Source organism: Notechis scutatus, chromosome 3, assembly GCF_049901735.1.
Source record: "Notechis scutatus isolate UNSWTSFEM ecotype Mainland chromosome 3, rNotScu1.2, whole genome shotgun sequence".
Taxonomy (NCBI): Eukaryota; Metazoa; Chordata; class Lepidosauria; order Squamata; family Elapidae; genus Notechis; species Notechis scutatus.
In genome coordinates this window covers 148,515,835-148,528,356 of record NC_142011.1, presented here as the reverse complement: position 1 = coordinate 148,528,356, position 12,522 = coordinate 148,515,835, and the positions used below count along the sequence as shown (strand labels likewise).

The 12,522-nt window shown below is 39.3% G+C and overlaps 1 protein-coding gene across 2 annotated transcripts; it reads right to left on the bottom strand.

The window, feature by feature from the left end:
* Positions 1-2,813: 2,813 nt before the first annotated feature.
* BLOC1S4 (biogenesis of lysosomal organelles complex 1 subunit 4) lies at positions 2,814-8,674 on the bottom strand. Of its 2 annotated transcripts, XM_087961420.1 has the most exons (6): positions 8,294-8,674; positions 7,642-7,713; positions 6,575-6,676; positions 5,160-5,294; positions 3,302-3,349; positions 2,814-3,164 (listed from the first exon to the last, which is right to left on the bottom strand). In XM_087961420.1, exons 1-5 carry the CDS (start codon positions 8,546-8,548, stop codon positions 3,311-3,313), a joined length of 603 nt encoding a protein of 200 aa, XP_087817546.1. In that variant the 5' UTR covers positions 8,549-8,674; the 3' UTR covers positions 2,814-3,164; positions 3,302-3,310. The 2 variants fall into 2 exon arrangements, with proteins under 2 accessions (XP_087817546.1, XP_026525740.2); XM_026669955.2 differs by lacking the exon at positions 3,302-3,349.
* Positions 8,675-12,522: the final 3,848 nt, after the last annotated feature.

The window sequence follows — 12,522 nt, the reverse complement described above, 5'->3', positions numbered from 1 at the left end:
AATACAATGTGGTATCTGTGAAGCCAAACATAGCTTTTGCACCTGTGCTATATTGTAATTTAGTATATACTGCTTCAATGTTTAGCTAATTGGTGGGAGCCCAACCTAGCCAGCAGTAAGTTGCTTCTTTTTAACTGTACCAAATTTTCAGTGACGGACTGGTCCTCCAATTGGCTGCTTCATTTTTGAATAATCACGAATTATCAAAACAAACAACTTACCTGGTTGCAGGATATTTTTATCTACTGTTTGTGTCAAGTGATAGTCCTCTCATTCACTGACATTTTCATTCCATTAGAATAGACATTTCATGTCTTTGGCATCATATTCTTAAACCAGGTACTCAATATCCTTGTTCACTTCACACTCCAGACTTTGGCCAGGATTACTAGCACCTTTCTAATTACTGATATTGTTTTTGGTTCTGTCTTAATGATGACATCCACCTCCAGTTATGTACCTTGCTAGTAATTCACAGAGGAATCCAGAGACCACACTGAAAAATCATCTATAATAGTTTTTTGAGCAGTCATCAGTAAAATCGCATGATCCACTTTTCTTCCCTACATTTAGTTTACTGATTTAGGAGAGGTTGAATAGTTTCTGATGTACATGCCGACATTACTACTTTATCATGTACCCTATCATTAGATACAATGAACAGTTGCTTCTGTGTAAAAGGCTATATGGTCAGATCTGAAATGACATGCTTCAATTTGTACTTACACCAAACATCATGGATGTATTCCCCTTGAAGTAAAACTTTAAAAGCCTGAAATGATTTATATTGTTACCCTTAGTAAGTGTAAATTCCTAAAAACTAGAATTGGGATTTAATTGTTCACAATCATGTTGATTTGGTAATGAAAAGGACAAATGAAAAAATACACACCTCCCTAATCAATTTACTTTCCCTTTGTTGAACTAGTACTTTCATACTTGTCAATAATTCCAAGAAATATATATTGGTAACGAAACATCTGCAAGCAAATAACCAAGTTCAGAGAATGCCAAGAACTCTCTTCAATGAGGTATGTAGCCCAGAATTAATGGGAACTGAAATCCAAAATGAAGAACGCAAATTTGTCTCCCACAATTTAAGACTAGAAATGACTGGCTGATAATATGGAGGTACAAGCAGAAAGAGCTGATTCCTCAAATTACATTATATAAAGCTTTCACATGCTCCTATGATAAAGCTGTCCCTGTCATAAATCAGGTTACTGGCTTACATAGATGGCATATACTACTAAGCCCCATTTCATTTTTATATCAACATTTTGTGAATTATGGTTAAGCAAACTTCAGAATAAGAGAATACTTCTTGGAAGAAGTTATATTCTCAGTTAAAAAAAATTGGAAATCAAGGTCCTGTAGCCTTCTGTGACAAAAAGAAGAAAACTTAGTTAAAATCTCCCTTGTCCCACAAATTCATAGTGTATAGCTGTGGCAGGGACTGTAGGACTTGGCTATTAATACTTTTTTCCCCTGCCATCTTAACGTAAAAAAAGCCAACCATCTTGTCAGTTTCTCATATGCATTTAGGATCTTAAGATGGCTTTGTAAAGATATGGACAACATGCTTTCAAACGGCATTTTAATCTAAAAAATTAAATGCATAATTACAAGTTAACATATAAGGGCTTTGGTGATCAAACATTTCACATTTTATATAAAAGGATATTCATGAAAAAATTTATGAAACAGTTGCTTCTGCAACTTAGCAATCTACATATTGCTATTTTTCTTTAATATACAGCATTTCAAAGAACAAAGTTACTTTTACTATGCTCAACCAGTGGATGACTTCTTGCTGTATTGAACAGAATCAAATTACCATCAATGCATATTTTGATCCTTATTGCATTTCTGAGTACTATTTCAAAAATATGCCTGTGGTACAGAGATTAACAGCAGGAAACGCAGTATATTTATTTTCCCCACTTATTTCTCTTCACGTAATAGACTTTGTTAATCTTCAAAAGAATTTAGCCAAAAAACCATGGACCACAGTTTGATACCTGATTGTAAAATCTTTCTTACTCTAGTCTTATCCTAGGAGAGAAGGAAGTACAGAATTATATAGGTCAGTTTTTCTGAACTATTCTGGCTGAAAATAATGGCTGGAAGACTTTCCTGTGTATCCAGTCCCTCCCATTTATTCCCTGTCTAATCTAAGAGGATAGTGTTAGACTTGCTTACAGTTTATATCAGGGGGCGGTCGTGGTCCGCCGCCTTGAAAAACCCCGAAACATTGGGGCCGGCCAAAGAGACCCGCGGCACAGGGCTGGGCGCTCCGAGGGGGCCCCGGGACCCGTCGCAGGCTGGGGGTGGCCCGCGGCCCCGCCTGGGTGTCCCCCTCAGCAAACAGGGGGAGGGACCGTTGGGGCGAGGAACCCGGCTTTCCCTCAATGCCCACCCTGGGCAAAAAGGGGGGAGATCCGCGCTGCTCCCACCCGCCCCCTTCGGTCGGCCCCCGGCAGGCACGAACAGGGACCGGTGTAGCGGGGCGGCCCCTCGACCCCCGCGGGCCCCCCCCCCCCGCCCCGTGCCCCTGGTGGGCGGCTTTTGGGCGCCGACACCGCGCGCCGGCGCAACAGGCGCCCCCCAGGTGTCCGCTGGGGCGTCAGGGTGCTCCGCCTCCTCCGGGCCGGGGACTGGCCGTGGGCCGGCGGCGTGCCCCTGCTCAGGGGCCCCGAGGGGAGGAAGGAGGAGAAAGAAGGGGAAGGCGATTCCCAAAAAATCTTGTAGCTGACCCGCCCGTCTGTCAAATTTTAAAAGTGAATCGGCCCCCTGAGCCAAAAGTTTGCCACCACCCTGGTTTATATCATACTACCTTTTCTTGATAAAATTAGCTGCCACTTAAGGCTTTATATTAGATTGTGCTTTAAAATACTAGTATATTATTTTTACAAAAAATCCAGCCAAAGTAAATACGCTTGAAGACAAACTGGGACACACAAGAAAGGCACCATAGTTTTCCGGAAAAAAGTGCAGCAACAACTTAAAGGCCAGCATGAATCTGAGTGATAATACTCCTTTACATGTTACCGCTTCCAGTTAAATCACATACACTGTCCTTGATCAAGACAAGGAAAGTAGTCTTCAGTCTTGAAGAGATCAAGCGGCTCATAAAGCGGTTGATTCTGCCTCGATGATGATTTCTGTAATGAAAATGTATATCAAAATACTTGTATACCTGACTTTTAGAATCTACAATTTAATAATTTTGAACAAAATGCCCTGCTTAAGTTTGGGTGTCATCCATTAAAGCAGATTTTGAAAAGATTAGAACTCTTACATTTAAATTTCAGTGTGCATAAGGGATTTCTGGACCAAATGATAGGATCTGAAAAGGAAGTCAGAAATTCAGCCACCCTTTTTCATGGAAAGTCTGCTAGGATTGTCGAGTTTTACAATATGAAGAGCACAAATGAAAAACCTCTCTGAACCAAGAAATGAGCCATGCCGTTTGCAAAGCTTGCATAGATGCCTTAGGCATATTTTACAGCTTTTTTCATCCACTTATATGCTAACTTACTTCACTTGGAAAATCGAGTCCAGCCATTTCCTTCAGATTATCCCACTCCCTCATCCCAAACACAGAGCCAGGAGGTGCATAACAAATGGGGTCAAAATGGGTACAGAAGGCAAGTCTGTCTTCTCACGTCCTTGTTAGCTGTTGCCTTCATAGTAAATGATAGTAGTAACTTATGAAACAGTAGAGGAATTCCTCCCCTGCCAATTCCATAAATAAAGTTAATATAAGTTCCATTTATTCCTGATTTAATTGGAGCTATCCTTATCTTTTTGGTAGATAATCAGTTCAGTCTGCCATGCAAACATGCTCAATATGTACAGATGATTTCAATGCTGCAGTTGTCCAATAAAAATATTTTAAGTGCAAAGGTAAACATACTGAACAAACAGGCATAGGTAAGCCACTAGCTACAAGAGGTTCTAATACTTCAGGATGGGGAACCTCTCTATGTTTATTCCCTTTATTTGATTTACTCCCAAATCAGTGAATTGATTTTTGTCCTCCAAAGTATTTATTTCAGGCAAGTATCTTTACACAGCTTTTCTAAACACATGTAAGCTGCAGAAAGGAAACAGCAGTTGAGCGAGATAGCTCATCTAATTGCATCTTCTTCCACATGGTGAGGTTACTGACTAAGCCAAAGATCTCTCTTTATAGAGGACTTGAGATGTATAATTTTTGATGTTTGAGGTCTAACTTATAGAAAGTTAGACCATGTAGACAAAAGCAGCCTGTCAACAGAACTACCTGTTATAATTGTGGCTGCTGAGGGCAGTAGCACATAGTTTTATATAACTAGGAGCCTTCACAAAGACTTCTCCTTCACAAAGATGATCTTCAGAAAAGGTAAGTGAAGTGAGGTGTGATGTGGGGGGAGGCTCAAAGATGTGGGACCCGTGGGGCAGGAAGCAGGCCCAAGCCCTATGGGAACTCAGCTAGGAAGAAGGTAGGTCCAAGGGACTCACTTGGGTGAGACGGAAAGGAAGAAAAGCAGCTGCGGGCTGCAGCATCCTTGCAACCAATTGTAAGGGTGAGCAATTTGCCAAGTGCCCAAATTTTGCTCATCTGACCACAGAGGCACTGAAGCGGCTGTAACTTTGAGTAAAGGTTATTAGTCCCTTTGTTCAGTGCCATAGTAATTTAGAGCAGTCACTGAAGGAATATTCTAAGTTGGGGACTATCTGAATCACCCTATATACAGAATAAGGAGCATGGTGGATGAAACAAGCAGGCTCATCCAAGCCCCTCCTCTAAAGGACAACAGAAGCAGGTGATCTGTTGTCCTCCGAATTCCTTTGTATTTATCTAAAGGAAGACCCTGAAAAAATTTCCTTTAAATAAATATTAAAATAATCATTTTCTTACATTCTTTGAAAATCTAAAATAATTATCTCATTGAAAGTTATTTTGGAAATTATTTGGGGTAAATGTATCATAAATTTATGAATTCCTAATAATTGATCATCCACCTTCAGCTTAGGGAAGTTACACGTCTATATTTGGATCAGTTTTGTTCCTGCAATAGAGATTCAAGAAATCTAAGGTTTCTATGATCTACTTCATAAACTAATTTCAATTTGTATCTCATATCTTTTCAACCTTAATAAAGAACACTTACATTTAAAAAAGATGGCACGTTGATTGTGTACAACAATTTTTTTAATGTATTTGGAAAATTTCCAAGGTCTGATTCTGCCTTTATGATCTGTTCCTCCATTCCAGCCACATTATTACCAATCATTTTTACAAAAGCCTGGTTTAAAAGAAAAGGAGAAAAAAATAGCAATAGCAGCAACATAACATAACAGAGTGGTTCAATTTCCTAGTTTTGAATTAGAATATTGGACTAAAATACTGGAAAGAATCAGTTTCTTAGCAAAAAAAATCACCAATTGAATAGGTCAACTTTTCTCATCCTAGTCTACTTCACAGAATTGTAAGAGAAAAGGAAGGGAAAAACAGATAATCTTGGGTAATAAATTTCAAAACCTACAATTTACTTTACTAAATTAAATGGGTTGTAAGTAATTGAATGAGACAGCAGCAAGCATAGTTTAGTCAAGAACTGGATCTTTGGAAGTTCAATTTAGTTTAGAAACATGAAAACATGATGCAACATAATGTCTGATTAAAACAAAAGGGAACCCGAGAACCACAAGATTCATTGTATTTTGAACTTCTAATATAAAATCAGATGATTTAATAAAGGGTGGAGACATGTATATATGACAAGTTCTTCAGAATCAAGTACAGGTAGTCCTCAACATACAACACTTCATTTAATGACTGTTCAAAGTTACAATGGCATTGAAAAGAAACTTATGTTTTTTCACACAACTGTTACAACATCTTTATGGTCACGTGATCAAAATTCAGATGCTTGACAACTGACTCATATTTATGATGGTTGCAGTGTCCTGGGGTCATGTGAGCCCCTTTCGTGACCTTTTCACAAGCAAAGTCAATGGGGAAGCCAGATTTACTTAACCATATTAAGTTAACAACTGTAATGATTTCCTTAACAACTGTGGCAAGAAAGGTCATAAAATGGGACAAAATTCAATTAAAAATGTCTCAATTAGTAACAGAAATTTTGGACATAACTGTGGTTGTAAGTCAAGGACTACATGTAGAGATTCACTAGATTTGAAATACAAAAATCTATTTCTAGGAGAGGAACTTACACATTACTGTGCAGTAATAATATGATTAGACTTATATGTGACCTGAGTCTCAATGACTAAGTGAAACATCATCTTTAAAAAAAAAATCTGCTTATCTTTAACATTTATCAAAGATACATGTGTTCATTAAAACATTGGGAAACCAGTGTGAATAGAAACATTCACAAATATTTTTTTGCAAGAAGTTTTTTTTATATACCGGTAGATTATGATTAAGGGTCTGCAAAGAATCAATACATTGAATTATCTCTTGCTACGCTAACATTATAAGACCTAACCTCCAAAAGAAAAATGAAAGTAATTTCTATTAGCCTTGTAAAGAGAACTAAAATAGTGACATTTGAAATACCTCTAGTTTGTCAATCTTTCTATAGAGTTTCTTCATTTCCATTGCCTTTGCATGAATATGTGGCACACTTTCATTAATTACTTGAGAAGAATCATTTCTAATCTAAGAAGAAAAAATACATACTTTACTGTTAACCAGCTTGGGAGAATAAGCTTTGACAAAATCTAACCAATGCATTTAAAATGGTACACAAACTGAGTTATCTTCCAAATGAATGTATACAACCCATACAAGTTGATTTAACAGCTGTTGGTGCTCCATCACTGGAGGTTTTTAATAAGAGATTGGACAGCCATTTGTCCAAAATGGTATAGGGTCTCCTGCTTGAGGAGGGGGTTGGGCTAGAGAACAACTTCCAAGTTCCTTTCCAACTCTGTTATTGTTATTAAACATCAGGCTTAATTCTGATCTGTAAATGCTTCTAGATTTGCTAAATGTACATTTCAATAGCTTACTATACGCTGCAGATATGAAAAACGGGTTACAAAACTGCATACAAATCAGAATTGAACACCACTATTTTTTATTGTTATGACAAATGTTTAATGGTGGTGCAGTGGTTAGAAGGCAGTACAGCAGGGCTAAGTTACTGCTCACTGCCAGGAGTTCGATTCTCACCAGGCTCAAGGTTGACTCGGCCTTCCATCCTTGGAGACCAGTAAAATGAGGACCCAGATTGTTGGGGGCAATATGCTGACTCTAAACCAAGGTCTCCAACCTTGGCAACTTTAAGACTTGTGGACTTCAACTCCCAGAATTCTCCAGCCAGCTCTGCTGGCTGGAGAATTCTGGGAGTTGAAGTCCACAAGTCTTAAAGTTGCCAAGGTTGGAGACCTCTGCGTAAACCACTTAGTGAGAGCTATAAAGAACTATGAAGCAGCATACAAGTCTCAGTGGTATCGCTATCCTCTCTTTAGTGTCAATCAGGATGTTTAAAATTATCTGTGTAAAAACATTTCTGCAGTCCTTTCATTTCAACCACAGGTCGCTTTCAAACACCAAGGGACAGCCTACCTCACACAGACTTTTTAAACACAACTCACACATTTTTTAGGTAGCATACCTACCATGTCCAGCATTCCCACAAACTCGTCTACCCTGATCAATAAATCTTCAAGGCTCTTGTCCAAAGTCCCGATCTGCAAAAAAAACACAAAAAAAAGTAACGCAAAATAATAAAGCATTCGAAATCGAAGCAAAACTGGGAGGGGACGACACCCCAGACCTCCGAATAAATTTAATTTGTTTAATTTAGTTTAAGCTTTATTATCATTGCGCCTCTTACAACGAAATTAAATGCCATCTTCAGTGTACATCGTAACTATAAAAATAAAACACGAACACACGCCCTTCACATTCTATACAATTGCATTGAAAACCTGATATTGATTGCAGTCAATCAACCGGGGAAACGTGTGTGTGTGTGAGAGAGAGAGAGGAAAAAGGCAGCAGCAACCTTCGAAGGCCACCTGAAGCCACTTCCCGCCGGCCTCTGCTTTGGCTCGCCTGGGATTCAAAACAATTTGCTACGAAGCTGACCCACTGTTGGTGAAAACCGTTACTGCGCCTACAAGACCGCAGTACCGGAATGCCTCCGAGAATGACCGGGGGGTTGTGGGGCGGGGGGAAGTTTCCCTCAGGACCGCCGTTTGAAGGACGAGGCTAGGCGGGGGGAGAGGGACGAAAAAAGCGCGGGGCGCCTCCCGTCCGTTCACTCGCCTGCCCGGCTGAGGCGACGTTCTCGAGCGGCGAAGGGAGCAGGTAAGAGGCGTAGTCAGCCGCCGCCGCGGCCAGTAGAAACTCTCCGCGCGAGGCATAGCCCGGCGCCGCGTGCTCGTCGCCGATGCCGGAGGCGCTGCTGTGACTCTGCGAGACGTGGCCGCTGTCACCGCTCGAGGAAGTCGAGGTGGAGTGAGGGAGCGGCGGTAGCTCCTCAGGGACTGGGGCACAAGGGGCTCCAGCCGCCTGCGCCATCTCCCGCCCGTTTTCCGGGCCCCTCGCCCAGCCCGGAATCGGCCGTCTGTCACCTGATTCAGGGCGGTTTAAATCGGAGGCCTTTCGAAATGACAGTTTAATTGTTGCCCCCCCCCTCCTCCCCTCCCCTACGGAAGCTCAACGAGGACAATGTGAGCGACTGGGGCTGCTCGCTCGCGTTTTTCATTCACGTTCTACTTCAAAGGGTGGAGCCAAAGCGAGTGTTTTGAGGTGAAGCACGTGCTTAGGTCACGTGGGAGAGATCCCGCCTCAAGGTTTCGCTCCTGGGAGTGGTGGTGTTTTTTTGTTTTTGCTTGCCCATGTTCGCCCCCCCCCCAATTCAGTTTATAGGAGTTTAACTGAGTTCTTCAACCCCCTCCTCAGCCAACTTGTGGAAGTCTTAAAGTTGCCAAGATTGGAGAACCCTGGTTTATGCTGGCTGAGGAACTCTGGGAGTTGAAGTCCACAAGTCTTAAAGTGGACAAGGTTGGAGACCCTTGGTTTATACTATAGGGCCGTTTTTTGCAATTTCAGCGACTTGAACATATGTGGTGGACTTCAACTCCCAGAATTCTCTGCTGGCTGCAACGGTAACAGTTGCCATCTGAGTAAACACTGTTGGTAGAGGGAAATAAAGGAGGTTTTTCTATCTTTCCTTCCTGTCTTGACTTCTCAGAAGTGTTGTACGTGTACGAATCTGTTGAGAGATGACAACGGTTATTTAAACTTGATTTACCCCAGTATTTTATAGCCTGTTTTGTTTCTGCGAGAGACAGCAGGACTAGGCTGATGTTGAGATGGCTTGCTCAGAATTTGGATCCCCAAACTATAGCCCATGTGGGGGAATTTTTAAAAGTCTCCTGAGAAGTCAGTAGACTTTGCAATTACTAGTTTTTAAAACCTCTCATTTTTCATTAATTACTTGAGATGGTGCGGTGCTTGTTAGGTACAAAACTAGGTGGGATAGCCAACATGTTGGAAGAATTACCCTTCTGGGTTCAGTTCCAAGTGGGGAAGAAAGACACTGGAAACATGGTGACTGCTTGGAAAGATGGTTTAATGGGATCACATGCCTTGGGTGAAGAAAGAAGGAAGGGCCGAGATGCTGAAAGTGCCTGGGTTTTATACCCTCTGTTGGGATTTGATGCAGGGGCTACTCTGTAGGCTGTCCTGAGTCCCAGGCTTGGTTGAGACTTGCTGGATGATGATGTAATGAAAGGGCTTTGGGTAATTCCTATAGCTCTACCTGGAAATCTTTGTTATGTAAAATTGGCTGGCCTAGGCCAAAGTAATGGCCCATTAGCAAAGGTGGGGGGATTGAGTTTCTGCTTCTGAGTTTCAACTCTTTTTAGGGGAAATATTCTGCCTTTTTTAGTATATCCTAAAATATTTCATTTTCCTAGGAGAGGAGTGGGTTTTAACTTCAAAGAAACACTTTCAACAAAATCGGAACTACCAGTAATTATGAGAAATGGCTTGATAGTACAATGAAATCAATCAAAACTTACGGAAAATTGATGAATTTAAAGCACTAAAATGAATTGTTCAAATATAGTGTACTGAAATACTGTACCATAGAGATGCCAATAAGCAAAGTGCTTTAGAAAATATTCCCTAGTTGACCAAGACCTCTACTATTAAAATATGGAGTTAGATCAACACTCTGGTCATTACCAAGTCAGAAGGCTAAAAAAATGAGGGAAGATTCACTGAAATATGGCAAAACAACAGAATAAGAATCAGTGATGGTTCTAAGTAACATATGCGAGCAAGCATAGTGGCCAACTGATTGGAAGAAGTCAATCTATGTTCCACTACCAAAAAAGAGAGTTAATATATTAAGAGTGTGTAAATTATCATACAATATCCTTAATTTCATATGCTAGCAAAAAAAAAAAAAGGCTTAGGATCATCCAACATAGAGTCCTATATGGAAAAAGACTTGCCAGATGTTCAAGCTGGCTTTAGAAAATGCTGAGGAACAAGATACATTATTGTTGGATAATTGAGAAAGCTAAAGAATACCAAAAATAAATTGATATGTGTTCCATTAATTATAGAAAGGCTTTTATTTATGTTGATCATGTCAGTTGTAGAATGTGATAAAAAATACAATTCTAGAAAGATACTGATTTCATGAGAAACACAAGGACATTGTCTTTGTGAAAACACACACACACATAGACAAAGGCTCTAATGCTGGGAAAGATAGAAGAAAAAGAATGACCAACAAAAGAGATGGATTCAGGAACAGTGGCAATAAATCTACCAATGGAAGACCTGAAAGGCCAGGTAGGGGACATATTGTCATGAAGAAAATCTATATAGTTACTAAGAATTGACACCAATTTGATAAGCAAAATAAACAAATGGTCTGTTATAAAACTGTTGAAAGTTCTGTATTAATCCTTTGGCTTTTAAAATGTGATTTAAACTTCATTGTCTAATAAATTTATTGCTTTGAATTCCCTGGACTACATTTTGAAGACACGTGACTGCAAAAAGTTGCTTTCAGAGTAATGTTGTTTGTGCATGTATAAATGGCTCATCGGACTGAAAATCCTTTGAAAGTGGTGTCTTGACATGCACAAGAATGCTATGAAGCATCTGTTTTCAATCATTTAAGGAGCTGTTTTTCCCAGGCATGGATGACTGCTTTACTTTTGCTAGTAAAACGACTGTGCATGCACTGATTGATGTGAAAATAATTGGCAGCAAATTCCAAAGCAGCCATGTGAGCTTGGAAGAAGTACAGCTTCTTTAATCCCTCTGGATGAAAATGTAATGAAGTATATTTCTGTCATTTTTGTAGCACATTGATAAACATCTACAGTAGCTGTGAAAATATGCTTGGATGCTCTGTTAACAGTTCATGGTGTTTACAATTTAAATAAAAACAAATGTAAATAGAGACTTTGTAAAACTTTCATTTGTATTCAGAAATATCAAGTACCCAAATTTTTGAATGGGTAGGAAGCATATAAATCTTGCATCTGAGGTTGGATGACTGCTTATACATCATATATCATTCAAAAATAAGATTAAAAATAAAAGGGAAAATGAAATAAAATAGGAGCCACGGTGGTGCAATGGTTAGAATGCAATACTGCAGGCTACGGCAGTTCAAATCTCACCAGGCTCAAGGTTGAATCAGCCTTCCATCCTTCTAAGGTCGGTAAAATGAATACCCAAATTGTTGGGAACAATATGCTGACTCTGTAAACCGTTTAGAGAGGGCTGTAAAGCCCTGTGAAGTGGTATATAACTCTAAGTGTTATTTTTATTGCTGTATATGGACATAGATGGTTAGATTCCCCCTTTACTACTTTTTAGAGAGAAATACAAAAGAAATAGGAACTAAATTCTACAATATCACAGAAGACAAGAGTTATGTTAACATGATTGGCAGAAATATTGGGAAAATAGTGAAATACGTAAGAGTTTGTTTAATCTTTTAAAGCAAAAGATAGGGCAATGATTCCAATTATTAGAGATGAAAGATTAAATATGTAAAACTTCAAAGGATATATATATATATATACATTGTCAATTTTTAAAATTCTATTCAGGGTGTACAGTATTGCAAACCAGGTAATATATTGGTTGAGAATATAGAGGCTTTTCTAAATAATATAAATCTATCACACTTAGATGATACACAAAAACAACTTTGCTCCACTATCTAAGATTAAACAAAGAATTTTAAAAATGGCAGGTGGTAAAACACCAGGAGGAATTGGGGTGGTATAAAACATGTATAGATCTTTTGGTGTCAAAACTTTTGTCAATTGTATGATGAGATAGCTGATAAGAGAACATATCAGTGGCATTTAATTAAGTTTATATTGCAATTATACCAAAATCAATAAAAGCTCATACTCAGTATGCTGATTATCACCCAATCTCATTGATTGTTGGTACAAATATCTTAACAGTATTGTTAGCAAATACATTATAGCAATTGATACCATTAT

Coding starts and splice junctions, on each gene's coding strand:
- BLOC1S4 (XM_026669955.2), bottom strand. CDS start 8,548: ATGGCGCAGGCGGCTGGAGCCCCTTGTGCCCCAGTCCCTGAGGAGCTA. Junction 7,714..8,293: donor ACGTCGCCTCAGCCGGGCAG/GCGAGTGAACGG, acceptor TTTTTTTTGCAG/ATCGGGACTTTGGACAAGAG. Junction 6,677..7,641: donor TTGTGGGAATGCTGGACATG/GTAGGTATGCTA, acceptor TTTTCTTCTTAG/ATTAGAAATGATTCTTCTCA.